The sequence below is a fragment of the Ranitomeya variabilis genome, chromosome 3, assembly GCF_051348905.1.
Source record: "Ranitomeya variabilis isolate aRanVar5 chromosome 3, aRanVar5.hap1, whole genome shotgun sequence".
Classification (NCBI taxonomy): Eukaryota; Metazoa; Chordata; class Amphibia; order Anura; family Dendrobatidae; genus Ranitomeya; species Ranitomeya variabilis.
Window position 1 is genome coordinate 738,361,466 of NC_135234.1, and position 27,110 is coordinate 738,388,575.

Genomic DNA, 27,110 nt, shown 5'->3' on the forward strand with positions numbered 1-27,110 from the left:
TATTCCCCGAGAAAAATTCCGGCAAAGGAATTCTCGGCTCAGATACAGGTGCATGACAAACAAAATCTTGCAAATTTTGTACCTTCGTGGCGAGATTATTCAAACCTGCAGTTACACTCTGAAGATCCATTGCAAACAGGTGAACACAGAGCCATTCAAAGGAGAGAAAAAAAAAAAAAAAAAAATTTCAGCAGACTACTTATTTCTCTCCTTTCTCAGCCAAGGATTTTAACCCTTTAGTGGGCCGGTCAAACTGTCATGATCTCAATGGCAAGAGATCATAGCATCAGCATATATAGGAACTAGCTCTTGGAAGATGGAAACTGAGCTGACCATGAACTAAACCTAACGCACAACTAGCAGTGGCCGGGTAGCATGCCTACGTTGATTCTAGATGCCCAGCACCAGCCGGAGGACTAAATAAAGCTAGCAGAGGAAAATATTAGTCCTAGCTCACCTCTAGAGAAATACCCCGAAAGGAGACAGAGGCCCCCCACATGTATTGGCGGTGAATCAAGATGAAATAACAAACGTAGTATGAAAATAGGTTTAGCAAATTTGAGGTCACTTACTACATAGCAGAAGACAGAAAGGACACTTTCATGGTCAGCTAAAAACCCTATCAAAACACCATCCAGAAATTACTTTAAAACTCTGGCATTAACTCATAACACCAGAGTGGCAATTCCTGTTCACAAGAGCTTTCCAGACACAGTAACGAAACTACAGCTGTGAACTGGAACAAAAATGCAAAAACAAACATGGACAAGAGTCCAACTTATCTAGTAGTTGTCTAGGAGCAGGAACAAGCACAGAGAGGCTTCTGATAACATTGTTGACCGGCAAGCAACTAACAGAGCAGCAAGGTTATATAGCGACTCCCACATCTTGATGGGAACAGGTGAACAGAGAAGATGAAGACACCAGTTCAATTCCACCAGTAGCCACCGGGGGAGCCCAGAATCCAAATTCACAACAGACTGCACAGTGCTCTATACTGTATAATGGCCACACATGATGCTCCATACTGTATAATGGCCACACATGATGCTCAATACTGTATAATGGCCACACATGATGCTCCATACTGTATAATGCCCCCTCCCATCTTGTATGCATGGCTCATCTCCCCCCTCCCATCTTGTATGCAGGGCTCATCTCCCACCTCCCATCCTGTGTGCATGGCTCATCTCCCCCCTCCCGTGTGCATGGCTCATCTCACCCCCCCTCCCATCCTGTGTGCATGGCTCATCTCACCCTCCCTCCCATCCTGTGTGCAAGGCTCATCTCCCCGCTCCCATCCTGTGTGCATGGCTCATCTCCCCCCTCCCGTGTGCATGGCTCATCTCACCCCCCCTCCCATCCTGTGTGCAAGGCTCGTCTCACCCTCCCCCCATCCTGTGTGCATGGCTCATCTCCCCCCTCCCATCTTGTGTGCATGGCTCATCTCCCCCACCCATCCTGTGTGCATGGCTCATCTCCCCCCTCCCATCCTGTGTGCATGGCTAATCTCCCATTCCCTCCTGTATGCATAGCTTGGCTCCCCGCTCCCATCTTGCATGGCTCGGCTCCCCGTCCTCCTTCATCCTCCCCCTGTCCTCCCTGCCTGTCATACTCACCTTTCCCACACCGCGCCCCCGCCGAACATCCCTCCATCTCTGTCCCGGTGCAGCACCTTCTTCCTGCATGAGCAGTCACGTGGTACCGCTCATTAAGGTCATGAATATGTGTCCATATTCATCACCTTAATGAGCGGTACCACGTGACCGCTCACACAGTACGAGCTGCCAGCGCTGAGACCAGGCATCGTTGGAGTAGGGTGAGTATGACATCTTCAAGGAGGCAGGGAGGCAGGCGGGTGGCTGGGGGCGGGGGGGCATTCGGGCGGTCGGGAGGTGACCCCGGACTTTAATTAAAAAAACAGAAAAAAACTTGCTCAGGTGCCACCCCCCCACATTGTCCCACCCTAGGCACGTGCCCTCAAGTGCCTAGTGGCAAATATGGCCCTGCGCACCAGCCTGGGATGGGATTTCCCGGAGGCCACCGCACCAGCCTGGACCATCAAACGACTTCTGTGACTACTCCTCCACCAGTGTCGAAACCCCTCCCCGGTAAGCTGAATTTGGACTGTAAGACGGACCCCAATTTGACACATTTTTTTCTCTATTTTCCTTCTGAAAATTTGGGGTGCGTCTTATGGTCCGGTGCGTCTTATAGTCCGAAAAATACGGTATATACAGTGGGTACAGAAAGTATTCAGATCTCTTTAAATTTTTAACTTTGTGTTTCATTGCAGCCATTTGGTGAATTCAAAAAAGTTCATTTTTTTCTCATTAATGTACACTCTGCACCCCATCTTGACTGGAAAAAAACAGAAATGTAGAAATTTTTGCAAATTTAATAAAAAAGAAAAACTGAAATATCACATGGACATAAGTATTCAAACCCTTTGCTCAGACACTCATATTTAAGTCACACACTGTCCATTTCTTTGTGATCCTCCTTGAGATGTTTCTACTCCTTCATTGAAGTTCGGCTGTGTTTAATTAAACAGATAGGACTTGATTTGGAAAAGCGCACACCTGTCTATATAAGACTTTACAGCTCACAGTGCATGTCAGACCAAATGAGAATCATGAGGTCAGTTCCTTTGACCTCATTATTCTTATTTGGTCTGATGAAGATAGACCTTTTTGGTGATAATTCTAAGTGGAATGTGTGGAGAAAACCAGGCACTACTCATCACTTGCCCAATACAATCCCAACAGTGAAACATGGTGGTGGCAGCATCATGCTACTGGGGTGATTTTCAGCTGCAGGGACAGGATGACTGGTTGTCATTGAAGGAAACATGAATGCGACCAAGGACAGAGATATCCTGGATGAAAACCTCTTCCAGAGTGCTCTGGACCTGAAACTTGTCTGAAGGTTCACCTTCCAATAAGACAATGACCCTAAGCAGACCTAAGCCCTGACCTAAACCCAATTGAGCATCTCTGGAGAGACCTGAAAATGGCTGTCCATCAACGTTCACCATCCAACCTGACGGAACTGGAGAGGATCTGCAAGGAAGAATGGCAGAGGATCCCCAAATCCAGGTGTGAAAAACTTGTTGCATCATTCCCAAGAAGAATCATGGCTGTACTAGCTCAAAAGGTGCTTCTACTCAATACTGAGCAAGGGGGCTGAATACTTATGACCATGTGATATTTCAGTTTTTCTTTTTTAATACATTTGCAAAAATTTCTACATTTCTCTTTTTTCAGTCAAGATGGGGTGCAGAGTGCACATTAATGAGAAAAAAATGAACTTTTGTGAATTTACCAAATGGCTGCAATGAAACAAAGAGTAAAAAAAATTAAAGGGGTCTGAATACTTTCTGTACCCACTGTATGTGGTAAATTAATAGATGCAATTAAAAAAGACTCTGTCTAGAAAAAACCTTTGTGTGAATATATTGCCAGAAAAAAAATGAAACAGAAATATTGAAAATAAGTACCGTATATACTCGAGTATAAGCCGAGATTTTCAGCCCAAATTTTGGGGCTGAAAGTGCCCCTCTCGGCTTATACTCGAGTCATGATCAGTGGTGGGGTCGGCGGGTGAGCACTGTCATATACTTACCTAGTTCCGGCGTTCCTGGCGCTCCCCCTGCCTGTCACACTGTCTTCGGTGCCGCAGCCTCTTCCCCTGAGCGGTCACGTGGGACCGCTCATTAGAGAAATGAATAGGCTGCTCCACCTCCCATAGGGGCGGAGCCGCCTATTCATTTCTCTAATGAAGCGGTGCCGGTGACCGCTGATAGAGGAAGAGGCTGCGGCACCGAAGACAGGCAGGGGAAGGAGCGGGACGCCGGGAGCAGGTAAGTATGACATATTCACCTGTCCTCGTTCCACACGCCGGGCGCTGTCTCCATCTTCCCGGCGTCTCTCCGCTCTGACTGTTCAGGCAGAGGGCGCGATGACGCATATAGTGTGCGCGCCGCCCTCTGCCTGATCAGTCAGTGGGAGAGACGCCGGGAAGATGGCGCCGAGGAGCTGCAAGAGAGGTGAGTATGTGGTTTATTATTTTTATTGCAGCAGCAGCAACAGCTATGGGGCAATAATGGACGGTGCAGAGCACTATATATATGGCACAGCTATGGGGCAACGGTGCAGAGCACTATATGGCACAGTTATGGGGCAACGGTGCAGAGCACTATATGGCACAGCTATGGGGCAACGGTGCAGAGCACTACATGGCACAGCTATGGGGCAATGGTGCAGAGCACTATATGGCACAGCTATGGGGCAATGGTGCAGAGCACTATATGGCACAGCTATGGGGCAACGGTGCAGAGCACTATATGGCACAGCTATGGGGCAATGGTGCAGAGCACTATATGGCACAGCTATGGGGCAATGGTGCAGAGCACTATATGGCACAGCTATGGGGCAATAATGGTGCAGAGCACTATATGGCACAGCTATGGGGCAACGGTGCAGAGCATTGTATATATGGCACAGCTTTATGTGGAGTATCTATGGGGCAATGGTGCAGAGCATTGTATGTGGCACAGCTTTATGTGGAGCATCTCATTGTATGTGGCACAGCTTTATGTGGAGCATCTATGGGGCCATAATGAACGGTATGGAGCATCTATTTTTAATTTTGAAATTCACCGGTACCTGCTGCATTTTCCACCCTAGGCTTATACTCGAGTCAATAAGTTTTCCCAGTTTTTTGTGGCAAAATTAGGGGGGTCGGCTTATACTCGGGTCGGCTTATACTCGAGTATATACGGTAATACTAATCAATAATATTAATAATGCTATCAACAATATTCATATCAACAATATGAATCATAAATAATAAAAATAATACTAAAAAAATTATATTACTATTATTACCCATAATAATACATGTTATCAACAATAGTGATAACAATAACAGCTAAAGTTATAAAAATAAAATAACAAATAATACTAATAATGCTATCAACAGTAATAATAGCAATAATAAGAAACAAAATTAATACTAGTAAAAAATGATAGCAATGGTAATAATAATAATATCACCAATAGTGATAGCAATAACAGCTAAAAATTATAAAAATAAAACAAATAGTAATAAATAATACTAATAATGGTATCAACAATACAACAGTAATAAGAAACTAAAAATAATACTAGTAAATAACATATTGTTATAATAATAATATAAACAATAGTGATAACAATAACAAAAAAAATAATAAAAATTAAATACAAAATTATACCAACATTATTAATATCAATAATACTAATAACTATGATATAAAGTAAAACAAAAAAATATAAATTATAACATAAAATTATAAAATAAAATAATAAAACAAATAAAATTGCAAAGTTAGAGCTCAAAGAAGACAACAAAAAAGGCAAGTGAAAGAAAAACCCAAAATGTGGGGGGTTAACATTCATCATTTTATACATCAGATGCCTGTGCAATATTTTCTGCATTTTCATTTGAAATGCTGAATGGTCAAATATGTGAAAATAATCAATAGAAAAAACAAATAATTGTTAAATAAGACCACTCAGGGAATATAGATGACATATTTGCGGGGGCCACGTATTTCACAATGCCTGATCAGCAGCCCAGCATCTCTTATAGGATTAGATTGATTTTGTTGACGGAGGATGGTATCAATAACCAAACGTGACGGGGACCCCATCTGCTCGAATTAAATATATTGTTCCCTTTTTTATAGTTTATATCGTTATTCCCTAGATGACAATGAGAACAGAGCCGTTATTAATATACTTCACGTGAAGTGCAAAAATCAATCCTGCCGCAGATAATCTGTCACCTCCACTTTATCTGAGCCACGGAACCTACATATTTATCATACATGGTGCCGAGAACTTTTTATCCTGCTTACTCCTGTATAAAACAGCCCAGGTCAAGGAGCACTGATTACATGTAGAAGGAGCGAGCGATCCCGTCCAAGTCAATCCATCATTTCACCAAACTCATTGCTCCGTTGAACTCGTCTTTTTTTTTCCAAGACGCTGTTAATATTGATAAAGTGACGTCCTCATTCATGGTCGCAGCAAAACCGACCATTATAGTGTCATGTATAAAAACGAATGCGAAAACAATGACATTGATCGTGACACTCGAAAACCAAATAAGCAAGTTTATAAAAACCTACTGGTCGCAATATGCAAAATCTTTGTCTTGTACTGAACCGGCTCCACAACTTCTATCATTTTCATTTTATATTTTATTGATTTAAAATGTTCAGAAATTTGTAAAAAAAAAAATATTGGGGATTTGTGTCGCTAACTTTTTTTTTTAACTTTTACTGTTGATGGAGAAGTATGAGAGCTTATCTTTTTGTGCAGAGCTGTAGTTTTTATTGTTGCCATTTTGGTGGTATATATAACTCTTTGATATCTTTTTTTTTTTAAATTTAATTATTTTTCACTATACATGCTGCAAAACTTCAATATGACATGATGGCTCAGTGGTTAGCACTGTTGCTTTGTAGCGCTGTGGTCCCGGGACAACATTGTGAGGAGTCTGTATGTTCTCTTCGTGTTGGGCATATGGCTTGTATACCCTGGGAATTTTTGGACAGTTTCATCCTACTCTACACAGATCCATCCACCTAAGCAAACCTGAAGGTTGTTTTAGATCCTTTCCCCTTGCAACAGTAGTCTTTTCTTCAGTGTCATGCAGGTACCTTGCAACACACCCCCTCACTGGAGGGGATACGCCCTCAGCCCTATGCCACACCCTCAGCCCTATGCCACACCCTCAGCCCTATGTCACACCCTCATCCCTATGTCACACCCTCATCCCTATGTCACACCCTCATCCCTATGCCACACCCTGCCCTATGGCATTCACTCAGCCCTATGCCACACCCTCAGCCCTATGTCACACCCTCATCCCTATGCCACACCCTCAGCCCTATGTCACACCCTGCCCTATGGCACTCACTCAGCCCTATGCCACACCCTCAGCCCTATGTCACACCCTCATCCCTATGCCACGCCCCCTGCCCTATGGCATTCACTCAGCCCTATGCAACACCCTCAGCCCTATGTCACACCCTCATCCCTATGCCACACCCTGCCCTATGGCACTCACTCAGCCCTATGCCACACCCTCAGCCCTATGTCACACCCTCATCCCTATGCCACGCCCCCTGCCCTATGGCATTCACTCAGCCCTATGCAACACCCTCAGCCCTATGTCACACCCTCATCCCTATGCCACACCCTGCCCTATGGCACTCACTCATCTCCATGCCATGCCCTCATCCCTATGCCATGCCTTCATCCCTATGCCATGCCCTCAGCCCTATGGCACTCCCTCAGCCCTATGCCATGCCCTCAGCCCTATGCCACTCCCCAGACCTATGGCATGCCCTCAGCCCTATTCCACGCCCCCAGACGTATGCCACGCCCTCAGCCCTATGCCACGCCCTCAGCCCTGCTTCTTCCCCTGTGGAACTTTCCGGCATCTGAACACTCCCCAGACTGGCCAACACGTCCGCTTCATCCACACCGTGCTGTTCCTCTTCTTGGTTTGGTGCCCACAAACACCATGACCATCATCATTATCATCTCCTTCCTAAAGACCATAGATAGAAAAAAGATTAGACTGAAGATGGACAAAATAGCAGGCAGCACCACAAAATTAATACGCGAAAGAATGAGGCTACTTTATTGACACATCTTCGGCTCCAGAAAAATCAGCAGTGACCCTGTGTTTATTCCATTTTCTCTCATAATCACTGATGTTCTTTTCTGGAATCAGGTCTCACTGAAATATGTCAGTAAAGAGGCCCTACTCTAAATTTTCTAGTGCTGCTTACATCTTTATATAATGAGTGGTCTTTAAAGGGAATATGTCAGCAGGCTTTTACTATGTTATCTAACAGCAGCATGATGTAGGAGCAGAGACCCTGATTCCAGCTATGTATCACTTAGCTTACTGGGTGCAGATCTAGCAGTGGTCAGAATGCTGAGCTGTGTATAACCCCGCCCAAACCACTGATTGGCTGCTTTCTGTGTACACTATAAATTGATAGAAAGCTGCTCAGTGGTGGAGGCATGGTTTGACTGGGAGGCACGAGATACCTAGTCCTGTAGTAATAACCTCCTAATGGTAAAACACTGACTGTTTTGAAACAGCAAAACACAGCCCAGTAAGTAACACATCACTGGAATCAGTATCTCTGCCTATACATCATGCTGCTCCCAGATTACATCGCAAACACCTGATGACATATTCCTTTTACGTTAGTGTCCAGAGGTGTGCACCCAATATTCCACAGTGTGGCCATTTTTCTCTTTTTTAGATTGATAGATAGATAGACAGACAGATAGATAGACACACGTGGTCAAAATTGTTGGTACCCCTCGTTTAATGACAGAAAAACCCACAATGGTCACAGAAATAGCATGAATCTGACAAAAGTAATAATAAATAAAAGATCTATGAAAATGAACAAATGAAAGTCAGACATTGCTTTTTAACCGTGCTTCCACAGAATAAATAAAAAATAAATAAAACTCATGAGATAGGCCTGGACAGAAATGATGGTTCCTTAACTTAATATTTTGTTGCACAATCTTTTGAGGCAATCACAAATAAAAAGATTCCTGTATTTGTCAATGAGACTTCTGCACCTCTTGGCAGGTATTTTGGCCGCTCCTCAAGAGCAAACTGCTCCAGTTGTCTCGTGTTTGACGGTTGCCTTTTCCAGACGGCATGTTTCAGCTCTTTCCAAAGATACTCAATAGGATATAGGTCAGGGCTCATAGAAGGCCACTTCAGAATAGTCCAATGTTTTCCTCTTAGCCATTCTTGGGTGTTTTTAGCTGTGTGTTTTGGGTCATTATCCTGTTGCAAGACCCGTGACCTGTGACTGACACCAAGCTTTCTGACACTGGGCAGCACATTTCTCTCTAGAATCACTTGATAATATTGAGATTTCATTGTACCCTGCACAGATTCTAGACACCCTGTGCCAGATGCAGCAAAGCAGCCCCAGAACATAACAGAGCCTCCTCCATGTTTCACAGTAGGGACAGTGTTCTTTTCTTGATATGCTTCATTTTTCCGTCTGTGAACATAGAGATGATGTGCCTTGCCAAAAAGTTCCAGTTTTGTCTCATCTTTCCATAGGACATTGTCCCAGAAGCTTTGTGACTTGTCAACATGTAGTTTGGCAAATTCCAGTCTGGCTTTTTTATGATTTTTTTTTCAACAATGGTGTCCTCCTTGGTCTTCTCCCATGAAGTCCACTTTGGCTCATACAACGATGGGTGGTGCGATCTGACACTGATGTTCTTTGAGCTTGAAGTTCACCTTTAATATGTTTAGAAGTTTCTCTGGGCTCTTTTATTACCATTCGTATTATCTGTCTCCTTGATTTGTCATGAATATTCCTCCTGCGGCCACAACCAGGGAGGTTGACTACAGTCCCTTGGATCTTAATTTCTGAATAATATGTGCAACTGTAGTCACAGGTGTTAGAATCTGTTATGTTTTGACCATCTGCCATCTTGTTGTGGTTTTCTGGCTGCTGGTGTTTTTCCCCTGGTGCTGGGTTGTCTAAGGTTAGGTGATTGTATCACCCTTTATTACCCAGCACCTGCCTCCCATTCCTTGCTGGACAACAGTGTTAATCCGCTAGAGTCCTGTCTAGGTGCTTTGATAGCTTTCTGTGTTTGATATTGTGCAGTTCTGGGATCTCTGGTTCTGCTATCTTTACTCACTGTTTTCAGTTGGTTTCTGCAGCCTTCTCTGTGTTTCCTATTAGGAGGTGACCTGTTTTTTATACCCAGTCCTTAGATCTTTTAGGGACCTCCTTCCCCTTATCTATAAGGGTCTTCGTTGAATTTAACCTAGGATCGTCGGTGGGTCTATTTGCAAGGAATGGGTCGCCCACTCCATCGTAGGGTATCAGCCTAGTCTTAGTGCAGGGTCAGTTTTCCCCCTTCTCTATTAGTTCTGTGCTGCAGTTTCGTAACAACAGGAGCATGCTTGGAGATGGTCTTATAACTTTTACCTTTAACATGTTTGTCTATAATTTTCTTTCTTTTCTCCTGAGACAACTCTTTCCTTCGCTTCCTCTGGTCCATGTTGAGTGTGATACACACCATGTCACCAAACAGCACAGTGAGTATCTGTAGCCCTATATACAGGCCACTCACTGATTCCAAGATTGTAGACACCTGTGATTCTAGTTAGTGGACACACCGTGATTTAACATGTCCCTTTTGTCACATTATTTTCAGGGGTGGCATCATTTCTGTCCAGGCCTATTTCATGAGTGTTATTTTTAAAAATTTCTGTGGAAGCATGGTTGAAGAGCAATGTCTGACTTTCTTTTGTTCATTTTCATAGATCTTTTATTTATTATTACTTTTGTGAGATTCAAGTTATTTCTGTGACCGTTGTGGGTTTTTCTGTCATTAAACGAGGGGCACCAACAATTTTGACCCCGTGTTTATAGACAGATAGACAGATAGATAGATAGATAGATAGATAGATAGATAGATAGATAGATAGACAGACAGATAGACGGATAGATAGATAGATAGATAGATAGATAGATAGATAGATAGATAGATAGATAGATACATAGATAGATAGATACATAGATAGATAGATGGTTGTGTTTCTAGCATGTCCTCCATCTGTCTGTGGTCAGTCTCATTATATGAAAATTAAGAGCAATATACAAATCCCATAACTTAATTTGTTTGATCCCTGTAAGAGAGAAATGAAGCTAAATCGAATTGTCATGCCCGGCATCATGATGATGTGTCTGAATTAATGTGCTGATCGCATTTATTATTAATCATCAGTGTTATGGCTGCACTTCTTCTCCCCGGGATTTACATTGGGAGGAGGCTAATAAATATTAAAGACGCGCTCCATCTGTATGGAGTCATCTGGGCCGGTGAGATAGAAAACAGGTTTAGAAATTTTGGTACATTTTTACTGAAAGGTTGTGCATGCCTATGATGAAGCAGACGGCCGTGTGCACTCCATATACAAACACTGTAGAATTCTTTGCTGTTGCATTTTTTTTCCTCCCCTTTTTTCCTAGAACCATAACTTTTTATTTTTCCATGGACTATGGGTAAGTTGCAGTTTTCACTGACAACGTTCAATATAAAAACGCAATTCCACAATCATTCTTTTGGGTTTCACTTTTTCCATGTTCCATTGTGCAGGAAAAATGACCTTTTTGCTCCTGAAGATGAAATTTTTTAATGATACCCAACTTGATATTCATGTGAATATGAAATTTTGAGCAGAGATCCAAGAGAAGGGAAGGATGGTCATTAGTGATGAGCGTAAGTACTCGTTAGTCGAGATTGCCTAGGGTGCTCCTGTACACACCGAGTATCGCGGTTGCTGGAGTGACATGTTCGGGTGCACGCGGTTGCATGTTTCGCCACAAAACACGCAAATTTTGCCGATGTTTGTCAGGCAAACTCGAGTAATAAGCTCTTGCTCTCATCACCAGTGGTCACTAGTGGTCACATCTGTACCTCCCCGGAAAATTTCATTGATTTTTTATTTTTTTATTTTTTACAGTACGAAGAATAAATTTGTGTAGCAAATTTACTTACAAAATTGATCCCAGAAACGAGCGGCTCATTAATTTGAAATGCAGCAACTCTTAGCAACAGAGTAACAGAGCAAAATAGAAAGTCAGCTAGGAAATAGTGCTTAGCCCGTGTTCCCTCTGCCAGAACGTAAGTTAATCTTCGAAATGCTACCCATTCACTGTGTTATAACCTTCTGCTCAGAAGACTGAACACAGCACAACAGGCCTATGTTATCATGGCGAAACGTCTTGCTTGATTTACCGGAAAATCAGATGCGCTTACATCTATTTTCTGTTCTGATGATGATGCATTATCATAAAAGGCATCACATTATTTCTAGCGCGCCAGCAAATAGTCCGCAGCCCATTCTCTATGGATGGAGGTTTTAATCACAAATTGCGATTTCTCAGTATAAAACAGAAGGGAATGCAATTTGAAGGTACATAATGAAGATAAGTGCCGTATACGGGCAATCACAATGGTAAATGCGCTGACACGTTCTGAATGTGGTCGCAAAATTTTTTCCAAGTATTCCCATACTTTTTATAGCTTAGCACGTTGTAAGGAGGGAAAAAGTAAATTATTTTTTCTTTCTTTCTTTCTTTCTTTTTTTTGCGGTTGCTTATGGAAAAGTGAAAGGCAAGCGATACGACAAAAAAATCATTAAGCCCTCACTTTATGCTGCAGCTTTACTTTTATTTTTTTCATCGATGCTGCTTGTTTTGTTTTTTTTTTTTTGCGCGCCAAACGTAATTTTTTTATGGTACCGTTTGGGAGTACAGTGCGGGAAATAAGTATTTGATCCCTTGCTGATTTTGTAAGTTTTCCCACTGACAAAAATATGAACAGTCTATAATTTTATGGGTAGGTTAATTTTAACATTGAGAGATAGAATATCAAAAATAAAACCCAGAAAATCACATTGTATAAATTATATACATTTATTTGCATTTATTTGCATTGTTTAGATGGCGCCAAGGATTTAACTGTATACTGTTTATGCTTTCTAACTCTCCAAAGCTCCCCCTAGTGGCTGCTGCCGTGAGGCTTAACCCCTTAACGACCGCCGATACGCCTTTTAACGGCGGCCGCTAAGGGTACTTAATCCACAGCGCCGTTAATTAACGGCGCTGTGGAAAAAGTGAATAGCGCCCCCCAGAGTCGGATTTTCTCTGGGGTCTCGGTTGCCGAGGGTAGCCGTGACCCCAGAGAACATGATTCGGGGGGGTTTTACCGACCCCCGAGTTGCGATCGCCGGTAATTAACCGTTTACCGGCGGTCGCAACAACAAAAAAAAAAAAACGCGATTTGCCGTTTAATTTCTCTGTCCTCCGATGTGATCGCACATCGGAGGACAGAGAAATGTGGTCCCCGATGGCCCCCAATAGCCCCCCAATACTTACCTACCTCCCCCGGTGCTCCTCGTGTCTCCCCATGGGCGCCGCCATCTTTTTTCCGGGAAAAAATGGCGGGCGCACGCGCAGTGCGCCCGCCGCCCGGCACCCGGATGTTCTTTGGGGTCTCGGCTGCCGGGGGTAGCCGAGACCCCAAAGAACATGATCGGGGTCGGTTTGCACCGACCCCTGCTTTGCGATCGCCGGTAATTAACAGTTTACCGGCGACCGCAAAGAAAAAAAAAAAAAAACGATCAGTTATTTCTCTGTCCTCTGATGTGATCACACATCAGAGGACAGAGAAATAGGGGGATTCGGGGACCCTATCATACTCACCCGGGGTCCCTGGGTCCTCTTCTGTCTTCTCCTGACAGCCGGCTTTTTCATCATGGCGGGCGCATGCGCAGTGCGCCCGCCATCTGCTGCCATCTGCCGGCCGGCAGGAGAAGACAAGTTGGGGCTAAAATTAGGGTTAGGGTTAGGGTTAGGGTTAGGGTTAGGGTTAGAGTTAGGGTTAGGGTTAGGGTTAGAGTTAGGGTTAGGGTTAGGGTTAGAGTTAGGGTTAGAGTTAGGGTTAGAGTTAGGGTTAGAGTTAGGGTTAGGGTTGGGGCTAAATTTAGGGTTAGGATTAGGGCTAGGGTTAGGGTTAGGCTACTTTCACACTAGCGTTTTTTGGCTTCCGTCGCAATGCGTCGTTGGAGAAAAAACGCATCCTGCAAAAGTGCTTGCAGGATGCGTTTTTTCTCCATTGGCTTGCATTAGCGACGCATTGCGACGGATTGACACATGTCGCATCCGTCGTGCGACGGATGCGTCGTGCTTCGGCGGACCGTCGACGCAAAAAAAACTACATGTAACTTTTTTGTGCGACGTGTCCGCCATTTCCGACCGCGCATGCGTGGCCGGAACTCCACCCCCGCCTCCCCGCACCTCACAATGGGGCAGCGGATGCGTTGAAAAAACAGCATCCGCTGCACCCGTTGTGCGGCGCTTACAACGCTAGCGTCGGTACGTCGGCCCGACACACTGCGATGGGCCGAGTACGACGCTAGTGTGAAAGTAGCCTTAGGCTTCTTTCACACTTGCGTCAGTACGGGGCGGTCGCAATGCGTCGGCCCGATGTACCGACGCACGTTGTGAAAATTGTGCACAACGCGGGCAGCGGATGCAGTTTTTCAACGCATCCGCTGCCCAGTCTATGTCCTGGGGAGGAGGGGGCAGAGTTACAGCCACGCATCCGCGGAAATGGCGGACGCGACGTACAAAAAAAAGGTTACATTGAACTTTTTTTGTGACGACGGGGGCTAAAGTTATGGTTAGGGTTGGGGCTAAAGTTACGGTTGGGGCTAAAGTTAGGGTTAGAGTTGGGATTAGGGTTAGGGTTTGGATTAGGGTTGGGATTAGTGTTACGTTTGGGATTAGGGTTGGGATTAGGGTTAGGGTTGGGATTAGGGTTAGGGGTGTGTTGGATTTAGGGTTTTGTTTAGGGTTATGGTTATGGTTGAGATTAGGGCTGTTTTGGGGTTAGGGTTGTGATTATCGTTAGGGTTGTGATTAGGATTATGGATCGGGTTGAGATTAGGGTTAGGGGTGTGTTGGGGTTAGGGTTGGAGTTAGAATTGGGGGGTTTCCACTGTTTAGGTACATCAGGGGGTCTCCAAACACGACAGCCAATTTTGCGCTAAAAAAGTCAAATGGTACTCCCTCCCTTCTGAGCTCTGCCGTGCGCCCAAACAGTGGTTTACCCCCACATATGGGGCATCAGCGTACTCGGGATAAATTGGACAACAACTTTTGGGGTCCAATTTCTCCTGTTACCCTTGTGAAAATAAAAACTTGGGGGCTAAAAATCTTTTTTGTTGGAAAAAAATATATTTTTTTATTTTCACTACTCTGCATTATAAATTTCTGTGAAGCACTTGAGCTTTCAAAGTTCTCACCACATATCTAGATAAGTTCCTTAGGGGGTCTAGTTTCCAAAATTTGGTCACTTGTGGGGGTTTCTACTGTTTAGGTACATTAGGGGTCTGCAAACGCAACATAACGCCCGCAGACAATTCTATCAAAGTCTGCATTCCAAAATGGCGCTCCTTCCCTTCCGAGCTCTGCCGTGCGCCCAAACAGTGGTTTACCCCCACATATGGGGTACCAGCATACTCAGGACAAATTGGACAACAACTTTTGGGGTCCAATTTCTCTTGTTACCCTTGTGAAAATAAAAATTTGGGGGCTAAAAAATCTTTTTTGTGGGAAAAAAAATATTTTTTATTTTCACTACTCTGCATTATAAACTTCTGTGAAGCACTTGGGCATTCAAAGTTCTCACCACATATCTAGATAAGTTCCTTGGGGGGTCTATTTTCCAAAATGGGGTCACTTGTTGGGGGTTTCTACTGTTTAGGTACATTAGGGGTCTGCAAACGCAACATAACGCCCGCAGACAATTCTATCAAAGTCTGCATTCCAAAATGGCGCTCCTTCCCTTCCGAGCTCTGCCGTGCGCCCAAACAGTGGTTTACCCCCACATATGGGGTACCAGCATACTCAGGACAAATTGGACAACAACTTTTGGGGTCCAATTTCTCTTGTTACCCTTGTGAAAATAAAAATTTTGGGGCTAAAAAAATCTTTTTTGTGGGAAAAAATATATTTTTTATTTTCACTACTCTGCATTATAAACTTCTGTGAAGCACTTGGGCATTCAAAGTTCTCACCACATATCTAGATAAGTTCCTTGGGGGGTCTATTTTCCAAAATGGGGTCACTTGTTTGGGGTTTCTACTGTTTAGGTACATTAGGGGTCTGCAAAGGCAACATAATGCCCGCAGACAATTCTATCAAAGTCTGCATTCCAAAATGGCGCTCCTTCCCTTCCGAGCTCTGCCGTGCGCCCAAACAGTGGTTTACCCCCACATATGGGGTACCAGCATACTCAGGACAAATTGGACAACAACTTTTGGGGTCCAATTTCTCTTGTTACCCTTGTGAAAATAAAAACTTGGGGGCTAAAAAATCTTTATTGTTAAAAAATATATATTTTTTATTTTCATGACTCTGCATTATAAACTTCTGTGATGCACTTGGGCATTCAAAGTTCTCACTACACATCTAGATAAGTTCCATGGGGGGTCTAGTTTCCAAAATGGGGTCACTTTTGGGGGGTTTCTGCTGTTTAGGCACATCAGGGGCTCTCCAAACGCGACATGGCGTCCGATCTCAATTCCAGTCAATTTTGCATTGAAAAGTCAAATGGCGCTCCTTTGCTTCCGAGCTCAGCCATGCGCCCAAACAGTGGTTTACCCCCACATATGGGGTGTTGGCGTACTCAAGACAAATTGTACAACAGCTTCTGGGGTCCATTTTCTCCTGTTACCCTTGGTAAAATAAAAATTTGGAGGCAAAAAGATCATTTTTGTAGAAAAAATGCGATTTTTTTATTTTCACGGCTCTACGTTATAAACTTCTGTGAAGCACCTGGGGGTTTAAAGTGCTCACCACACATCTAGATAAGTTCCTTAAGGGGTCTAGTTTCCAAAATGGTGTCATATGTGGGGGGTCTCTACTGTTTAGGCACATCAGCGGCTCTCCAAACGTGACATGGCGTCCGATCTCAATTCCAGCCAATTCTACATTGAAAAAGTAAAACGACACTCCTTCTCTTCCAAGCTCTGCGGTGCGCCCAAACAGTGGTTTACCCCCATATATGGGGTATCGACGTACTCAGGAGAAATTGCACAACAACTTTTGTGGTCTAACTTCTCCTGTTACCCTTGTGAAAATAAAAATTTGGGGGCAAAAAGATCATTTTTGTAGAAAAAATGAGATTTTTTATTTTCACGGCTCTACGTTATAAACTTCTGTGAAGCACTTGGGGGTTCAAAGTGCTCACCACACATCTAGATAAGTTCCTTAAGGGGTCTAGTTTCCAAAATGGTATCACTTGTGGGGGGTTTCCACTGTTTAGGCACATCAGGGACTCTCCAAACGCGACATGGCATCCGATCTCAATTCCAGCCAATTCTGCATTGAAAAAGTCAAACGGTGCTCCTTCACTTCCAAGCTCTGCGGTGCGCCCAAACAGTGGTTTACCTCCACATATGGGGTATCGACGTACTCAGGAGAAATTGCACAACAACTTTTGTGGTCTAATTTCTCCTGTTACCCTTGTGAAAATAAAAATTTGGGGGCAAAAAGATCATTTTTGTAGAAAAAATGAGATTTTTTATTTTCACGGCTCTACGTTATAAACTTCTGTGAAGCACTTGGGGGTTCAAAGTGCTCACCACACATCTAGATAAGTTCCTTGGGGGGTCTAGTTTCCAAAATGGTGTCACTTGTGGGGGGTTTCCACTGTTTAGGCACATTAGGGGCTCTCCAAACGCGACATGGCGTCCGATCTCAATTCCAGCCAATTCTGCATTGAAACAGTCAAACGGTGCTCCTTCACTTCCAAGCTCTGCGGTGCGCCCAAACAGTGGTTTACCTCCACATATGGGGTATCTGCGTACTCAGGAAAAATTGCACAACAAAATTTGTGGTTAAATTTCTGTTTTTACACTTGTGAAAATTAAAAAAAATGGTTCTGAAGTAAAATGTTTGCAAAAAAAAGTAAAATGTTCATTTTTTTCTTCCACATTGTTTTAGTTCCTGTGAAGTACGTAAAGGGTTAATAAACTTCTTGAATGTGGTTTTGAGCAGCTTGAGGGGTGCAGTTTTTAGAATGGTGTCACACTTGGTTATTTTCTGTCATATAGACCCCTCAAAATGACTTCAAATGAGATGTGGTCCCTAAAAAAAACATGGTGTTGTAAAAATGAGAAATTGCTGGTCAACTTTTAACCCTTATAACTCCCTAACAAAAAAAAAAATTGTTTCCAAAATTGTGCTGATGTAAAGTAGACATGTGAGAAATGTTATTTATTAACTATTTTTTGTGACATATCTCTCTGATTTAAGGGCATAAAAATACAAAGTTTGAAAATTGCAAAATTTTAAAAATTTTCGCCATATTTCCATTTTTTTCATAAATAATCGCAAGTAATATCGAAGAAATGTTACCACTAACTTGAAGTACAACATGTCACGAAAAAACAATCTCAGAATCAGCGGGATCCGATAAAGCGTTCCAGAGTTATAACCTCATAAAGTGACACTGGTCAGAATTGTAAAAATTGGCTCGGTCATTAAGTACCAAATTGGCTCTGTCACTAAGGGGTTAAACACAACTTGAAATATGGACTTCACTTTTAAAATAAACCTAATTATACTATTAGAACAGAACGATGTCTAACTTTTCTTCAGCAATGTCAAAGGGTCTTTTGGGGGAAAAAAATTGAAATTTTAGAGAAAAAAAAAAGCTATAGTCATTGAATCCATTGGAGACCATTCAAGGATGTCTTTTTTGATGATTTTACAAGGCTCGACATTCTTTTTTTTTTTCTTCTCCCCAAATTGGTTATTCTCCTATTGCTTAAGAGTGATTCTGAGGAGTAATATTGCCCCTGGGAAGAAAGGATTCTCCAGCCTAACCATCCAGCTGACAGCATGAATGATTACCACCCGGCCTAAAATGTAATGATATAGCAATGAGAGGAGTGACATCTGCATAGCGGGTCCTGGCTGCCTGTCACACATTCTTCACTGGTGACTACAGCTTGATACATTGCCACTTCTCAGCCTTCCAAAGTGCTTTTTTGCAGCATAAAGACTTTGCCTGCGATCCAACCTTTTCTTTATATATCTCAAGCGCTGCGAAATTTGATTGTCAACATGTAATATATGTGAAGTCCCGGTAATGAATCACATTTGTCACTTGGCTTCCAATTCTAAAAGTTTTCTACTGATTTACAATGTGGAAGGCTGTGGATACTCCAGACTTGTGGGACAGGAATATGAGCGATTATATGGAAATGACCCCTAGAGCAGCTCCCCCCGTTACTGGCTTGGGTACATTAGAATTATTAGAAGTGGTCTTGGCTAGAAAACCCATTTTTAAATACTTAGGTAATTCCTTATCCAAGAACTACACGTACTCTCCTTAACATAGAAACTGTAACACCAAGAAGGCAAAATGGCAGAATTCTCGAAAAAACCTATTCAAAACATCTTGATTTATTCAGTCTGGAGTATGAGCGCCACTCACACAGAAATTTCTGCACTTACAGCCTTTGCTGCTATCGGTGCGGTTACTAAAGGGGTTGTTTTTTGGGCATCATTGCAAATTTTGCACCATTTTGCTTTTACAGGGTCTGTGATCATGAAACATAATTGCTAAATTAATATTTAGCCCATATTACATGCATTTAGAATAAAAAGTTGCCACGAAAGGTGGAAAATCCCTTTAATGGCTGCCTGGGGAATGTTTTGCTACACTAAATGCACTTGGGCGCTCTGATCATCAAGATCCGCTGCCTGCAGCTACTTTTGCAGTTGCCGACCAAGGACGTCCTAGAGGTGTCAATGGGAGACAAGTCCGGAGACTTTGCAGGCCATGGTAGTACTTTTAGGCTGCTTAGAGTAGCACAAACAACAGGCGCCCTGACATAGACGTTTTGAAAAATGGCTCCTGGAACAGTTTTTGAAGAAATTGCAGCACCACTGGTTCCATGATGGGTCCGTTTTGTTCTGCTTTTTCAAAGCTTTTGTGACAGTTTTGATTTAGACTTAATTTATTCCAACCAAAATAATTTGCCAGCCAAAGTTGGGCAAATCTGTCCAAATCATATTTTGGGAGATTCAAATATCTCTATATTCGTCATAACATGATTTTGTGTTATTGTCAGAAATTTTTTTTTGATGAAAGTTTAACTTTTTGGCCAAACAGTGATTGTGATGTAAATGGTTGTGATGGTTTTGCTAGTGGGTCAGGATAAATGTTGAATTTTTTATTCTGAGCAATAAAGTTTATAGCTAAATATGGACACATACAGCGGAAACATCTCCTGGCAAAGTAACCGGAAGTTATGTTTGTTTGTTTTTTCAGCCTGGTAAACTCATTCCATTCTATAGACTATCTATACAGTATTATGGTACTTTACGCTTTCTTGGTGTCTTCTTTTCCAGGTCCACCTGGTTCACCCGGGGTGGTGATTGTGGAGGAAATTACAGAAAGTACAGCCACCCTGTCCTGGAGTCCCGGTGCTGACAATCACAGTCCCATCCTCTATTACAACTTACAAGCCCGAAGTCCTTTCTCATTAGGTTGGCAAACTGTGAAAACTGGTAAGCTTGATTTCCTGCCTACTAAAACAAGACATAACAAAAAGCAGCAAACCAGGAACATGATAAATACAAAAGGTTAAGCTCACAAATAATAAAGCTTTCACTGTTGGAATTGTGTGGATACGCTGAAATCTGCAGGTAGAATTTAGTAACTGAAATAAACATGTAATAATATATATACTAATATAATAATTCAATATAGGATGGCAAAAATGTTTTAAGGCCTTAAAAGGAATCTATCAGTGGAATCAACCCTCCTAAGGCATCTATATGGGCATGCAAATCATAAAAAGTTGAATAAAATGATACCATGATGTCACGGGGTTATCGCAACAGAGAGGAGTGCGAAGACCTCAGTGTCTGATTGCTCCTACTCCTGCACTGAAAAGAAGCACTTCTTCTTTTTAAATGGTATTTATTTCTTTTGGCAGAACAGGGGTTAATCGGCCATGTTCGGAACTCTGGGAGTCTGAGCTCTCAGCTGAGCTCGGTTAGCCACTCCCATCCCCTTTATAATCTGGGTCCCAATTCAAACCCATGTCAGAGCTAGTTTGTGCTGCAAGGCTTGGAGAGGAAGTGTTTATATGATAAGGGGTTTGGAGGAGTTATCTGTGACTGTTGCGTGGGTTTGTAAGTGTGATAATTCCCTTCCCTTCTCTTATTTTGATTTATCCCCATCCTCCACTCCCCGGCGCATTCCTCTGTTATATGTGAGGGAATATTTGTATATCTGGTATTTTCATCTACCCTTGTTCATTGGGTTGGTGTACTGCGGTGCACTGCAGCTCCCCTCTTCCATGGGTGGGGAAAGGGAACCGATGGAGGGCTGATTCAGAAGATAAGGCAAGGTTGGTGGCACCAGCATCTTCACCTTCAGAAGTATCCCAGGGAATAGGGTGGAATAGGGCGCCCCCTAGTGTTAGGGACAGGGAAGTAGCTCCTGGTTCAGGGTCACCCGACAGCGGAGGCCTGCCACTTGATATCTCAAAACCAATCTTTTATTCCAGAGAAATCCACATTTTTCTTAAAATGTAAAAGAGCTATTAAAATCTATGGGCCGGACATACAGTACAGACCAAACGTTTGGACACACCTTCTCATTTAAAGATTTTTCTGTATTTTCATAACTATGAAAATTGTACATTCACACTGAAGGCATCAAAACTATGAATTAACACATGTGGAATTATTTACTTAACAAAAAAGTGTGAACCAACTCAAATTAAGTCTTTTATTCTAGGTTCTTCAAAGTAGCCACCTTTTGCTTTGATGACTGCTTTGCACACTCTTGGCATTCTCTCGATGAGCTTCAAGAGGTAGTCACCGGGAATTGTCTTTCAACAATCTTGAAGGAGTTCCCAGAGATGCTTAGCACTTGATGGCCCTTTTGCCTTCACTCTGCGGTCCAGCTCACCCCAAACATCTCAATTGGGTTCAGGTCTGGTGACTGGAGGCCAGGTCATCTGGCGTAGCACCCCATCATTTTCCTTTTTGGTCAAATACCCCTTACACAGCCTGGAGGTGTGTTTGGGGTTATTGTCCTGTTGAACAATAAATGATGGTCCAACTAAATGCAAACCGGATGGAATAGCATGCCGCTGCAAGATGCTGTGGTAGCCATGCTGGTTCAGCATGCCTTCAATTTTGAATAAATCCTCAACAGTGTCACCAGCAAAGCACCCCCACACCATCACTCCTCCTCCTCCATGCTTCACGGTGGGAACCAGGCATGTAGAGTCCATCTGTTCACCATTTCTGCGTCGCACAAAGACACGGTGGTTGGAACCAAAGATCTCAAATTTTGACTCATCGGACCAAATCACAGATTTTCACTGGTCTAATGTCCATTCCTTGTGTTCTTTAGGCCAAAAAAGTCTCTTCTGCTTGTTGCCTGTCCTTAGCAGTGGTTTCCCAGCAGCTATTTTACCATGAAGGCCTGCTGCACAAAGTCTCCTCTTAACAGTTGTTGTAGAGATGTGTCTGCTGCTAGAACTCTGTGTGGCATTGACCTGGTCTCTAATCTGAGCTGCTGTTAACCTGCGATTTCTGAGGCTGCTGACTCGGATAAACTTATCTTCAGAAGCAGAGGTGACTCTTGGTCTTCCTTTCCTGGGGCGGTCCTCATGTGAACCAGTTTCTTTGTAGCGCTTGATGGTTTTTGCCACTGCACTTGGGGACACTTTCAAAGTTTTCCCAATTTTTCGGACTGACTGACCTTCATTTCTTAAAGTAATGATGGCTACTCGTTTTTCTTTACTTAGCTGCCTTTTTCTTGCCATAATACAAATTCTAACAGTCTATTCAGTAAAACTATCAGCTGTGTATCCACCAGACTTCTGCACAACACAACTGATGGTCCCAACCCCATTTATAAGGCAAGAAATCCCACTTATTAAACCTGACAGGGCACACCTGTGAAGTTAAAACCATTTCCAGTGACTACCTCTTGAAGCTCATCAAGAGAATGCCAAGAGTGTGCAAAGCAGTCATCAAAGCAAAAGGTGTCTACTTTGAAGAACCTAGAATATAAGACATAATTTCAGTTGTTTCACACTTTTTTCTTAAGTATATAATTCCACATGTGTTAATTCATAGTTTTGATGCCTTCAGTGTGAACGTACAATTTTCAGTCATGAAAATACAGAAAAATCTTTAAATGAGAAGGTGTGTCCAAACTTTTGGCCTGTACTGTAGTTCTCCCCGAGAACCTTCCACCAGGGCTTATTTGAAATAAAAGGGTCGTCAATAGTAGAGATGAGCGAACTTGTTTGGAAAACGTTCACCAATTTCAATTTTATCATGAACCTTTTACATTCAGATTCATGTTCGGATTCCTGAGCTTTTTTCCGAAAAGTTGGCAAAAGTCAGCCAAAGTTCGGTAAATGACGAAGTTCACTAAAGGCTCTTTCAGACGTCAGTGTTTCTAGTAGCAGCATGGGCCGCAAAAAATCACGCACACTGATGACACACGGATTACATCCCTGTGTCATCAGTGTGACACGTACTGGCACCTGGGAATAAGTGGTACTATTTGTACTGTTCCCCGGTGCCGGGTGTTGAAGTGAAGATGGCTCACATCACTATCCCCTGCTTTAAAACAGCATCAATTCTTCTGCCACACTTGCACATAGGATTTAAAGTAACTCGGCAGGAAAGTTGTTCCAAACATCTTGGAGAACTAACCACTAGTGTTGAGCATTCCGATACCGCAAGTATCGGGTATCGGCCGATACTTGCGGTATCGGAATTCCGATACCGAGATCCGATACTTTTGTGGTATCGGGAATCGGAATCGGAAGTTCCCAGTGTATGGTTCCCATGGTCTGAAGGAGTGGAAACTCTCCTTCAGGCCCTGGGATCCATATCCATGTAAAAAATAAAGAATTAAAATAAAAAATAGGGATATACTCACCCTCTGACGCGCCCTGGTAGTAACCGGCAGCCTGCTTTGCTTAAAATGAGCACGTTCAGCACCTTCCATGACGTCATGGCTTCTGATTGGTCGCGTGCCGCTCATGTAACCGCCACGCGACCAATCACAAGCCATGATGTCATTCTCAGGTCCTAAATTCCTAATTCTAGGAATTTAGGACCTGAGAATGACGTCACGGCTTGTGATTGGTCGTGTGGCGGTCACATGAGCGGCACGCGACCAATCAGAAGCCGTGACGTCATGGAAGGCCCTAAACGCGCTCATTTTAAGCAAAGAAGGCTGCCGGTTAACAGTGGTGTGGTGCAGGGGCCTCCGGAGAGGTGAGTATATCAATATTTTTTATTTTAGTTCTTTATTTTACACATTAATATGGATCCCAGGGCCTGAAGGAGAGTTTCCTCTCCTTCAGACCCTGGGAACCATCAGGATACCTTCCGATACTTGGTGTCCCATTGACTTGTATTGGTATCGGATATCGGTATCGGCGATATCCGATACTTTTCGGGTATCGGCCGATACTATCCGATACCGATACTTTCAAGTATCGGACGGTATCGCTCAACACTACTAACCACAGATCTTCTGTAGATGTCACTTGAGCAAATCCTTCTGTCTATTCATATAATCTCACAAAGACTCGATGGTTTTGAGATCAGAATTATGTGGGGCCAAATTATTACTTATTAGTTCTCAATGACATTGGCTGGATGTTTGACAATCGTTGTTCTGCTGTGGAATACATTTGGAGCCAATCAGATGCCTCCCTGATGGTATTACATGATGGATAAGTATCTGTCTGTGTTTATCAGCATTGAGTACACCATTGATCCTGACCAATCCCCATCTCCATTTGTTGAACTCTTGCTTCAAATTTCCAGGATCCTCCACCGTGATTCAAAGCCGGGACATGTCAGCTGTTTTGAACAGCTGACATGTGCCCGTAATAGGCATGGGCAGAATCGCGATCTGCCCGCGCCTATTAACTAGTTAAATGCCGTTGTCAAACGCAGACAGCGGCATTTAACTACCGCTTCCGGCTGGGCAGACGGAAATGATCGGAGGTCAGCGATGCTTCTGAATAGTAACCATAGAGGTCCCTCAGACCTCTATGGTTACTGATCCCGGCTAGCTCTGAGCGCCACCCTGTGGTCGGCGCTCATAGCACACCTGCAATTCAGCTACATAGCAGCGATCTGATGATCGCTGCTATGTAGCAGAGCTGATCGAGTTGTGCCAGCTTCTAGCCTCCTATGGAGGCTATTGAAGCATGGCAAAAGTAAAAAAAAAAAAGTAAAATAAAATGTGAAAAAAATAATAAAAATATAAAAGTTTAAATCACCCCCCTTTCGCCCAATCAAAATAAATCAATAAAAAAAAATCAAACCTACACATATTTGGTATCGCCACGTTCAGAATCGCCCGATCTATCATTAAAAAAAAAGCATTAACCTGATCGCTAAACGGCGTAGCGAGAAAAAAATTTGAAACACCAGAATTACGTTTTTTTGGTCGCCGCAACATTGCATTAAAATGCAATAATGGGCGATCAAAAGAACGTATCTGCACCAAAATGCTATAATTAAAAACGTCAGCTTGGCACACAAAAAATAAGCCCCCAACTGACCCCAGATCATGAAAAATGGAGACGCTACGAGTATCGGAATATGGCACAATTTTTTTGTTTTGTTTTTTAGCAAAGTTTGGAATTTTTTTTCACCACTTAGATAAAAAATAACCTAGTCATGTTAGGTGTCTGTGAACTCGTACTGACCTGGAGCATCATAATGGCAGGTCAGTTTTTTTAGCATTTAGTGAACCTAGCAAAAAAGCCAAGCAAAAAACAAGTGTGGGATTGCACTTTTTTTTGCAATTTCACCGCACTTGGATTTTTTTTCCCGTTTTCTAGTACACGACATGGTAAAACCAATGATGTCGTTCAAAAGTACAACTCGTCCCGCAAAAAATAAGCCCTCACATGGCCAAATTGATGGAAAAATAAAAAAGTTATGGCTCTGGGAAGGAGGGGAGTGAAAAACGAACACGGAAAAACGGAAAATTCCAAGGTCATGAAGGGGTTAAGTTAACTTGGCCGACCACTGAGTCTACTGTCCTCCGGCTACACCTTGCTTCGCTTCATGTGATTAACAAGTCTCTCCGACGTGTGGCAACTTGTGAATCATCTGGAGTGAGGTGGCGAGAACCTGCCTCATTTTGACTCTCCAGGTCGAATCTTTAAACTGTGGTTAATCCTCTGCTGTCTCAGACAAAAACATATCGAGCTACAATCGTGCAGCCAGGAAATGGGAAACATGAATCAAATCACAGGTTACCTTTAAATATTGCATTGTTATACATAAAAATAATTACTGTTGTAGAATTAATTTTTTTTTTTAGTTCTGCTATCGCCTTTAAAAAAAAATCAGACAAAAAAGTTATCATTAAGAGTGTCCTCTATAATGCATTGTAGGCTCCCATTAAGGTCTCATTCAGATGTTTGTTTTTCGAGTACATCTTCTTTCCTTGATTTTCAATGATATAATGCGTACCCATTATAATCTATGGCACTATTCACATGTCCGTGTTTCACGGAGACATGTCCGATTTTACTCTGCGTCATAGACGGCATCGGTGTGTCCGGGATTAACATTGCAATGAAGAAGAGAAGTTTTGTCATTTGTTTATTTATTTATTTTATATGTAAAAGTCACTGATAAAACAATGATGGCAAAAACGGACAAACAGATCAAACACTGATGAACAGTAGTCCCTGCTTCTACGTACGAGGAAAATCACGGCTGTCTGAATGAGGTCCATGTATTCTAGAACTTTTTCTTCTTCCTTATATGATCGGAGATTATTTTGTCGCCATGTCCCCTGTCTCCTGGTGAAACCTGATGGACGTGTCTTCTTGTTTTAATTATAACTAATATTATGAGCTTTCTTTAAATAGAAGGATGGATTTAGCAGAGTCAGGAGACACCTCGGGTGCTGCTTACAGGGAGAAACAAGAGGACTGTTTATGAACAGGAACTAATTTCTCCCAGAGGGAGCAGGCACAAAAAGCATGTCATCCGCAGTACAATGCTCCTTGTCAACAGTCGCGGCATCCGTCGAAGGCAGGCGCAAAGAAGACCTGTAACTAGATTTTCCCCTTTTATGTCTACACCCTAAAATCTTTCCTGCCACCTAATAACGTGTAGTTAACTTTTCTCTTAAACTCTTTTTTTAATGTTTTACTACTTTTGGGTTATTATGGCATTTACAATGCAGGCTAAATACAATAATTTGTCCACTTTTCACTATAGGTCCTCATTACGTATGTATGTACACTTTTCTTTTTTCTGTAAATCATTGTGTAATGGGAAAAAAAAGTTTTTGTTTATGTTCTACTTGACTTTAGATTTCTTATTTATTTTTCTTTAAACTTTATCTTTTTTCGGTTTTTCTATTAGATAT

At 42.7% G+C, this 27,110-nt stretch overlaps 1 protein-coding gene across 2 annotated transcripts in view; it reads left to right on the forward strand.

Annotated features, from left to right (window-relative positions):
* CNTN5 (contactin 5) overlaps window positions 1-27,110 on the forward strand; it is a 2,016,448-nt gene that overhangs the window by 1,802,506 nt on the left and 186,832 nt on the right. For both annotated transcript variants that reach the window (XM_077298468.1, XM_077298469.1), the window contains one exon: window positions 20,063-20,221. In XM_077298468.1, coding sequence (XP_077154583.1) covers window positions 20,063-20,221 — 159 coding nt within the window. The remainder of the gene's footprint in view (window positions 1-20,062; window positions 20,222-27,110) is intronic.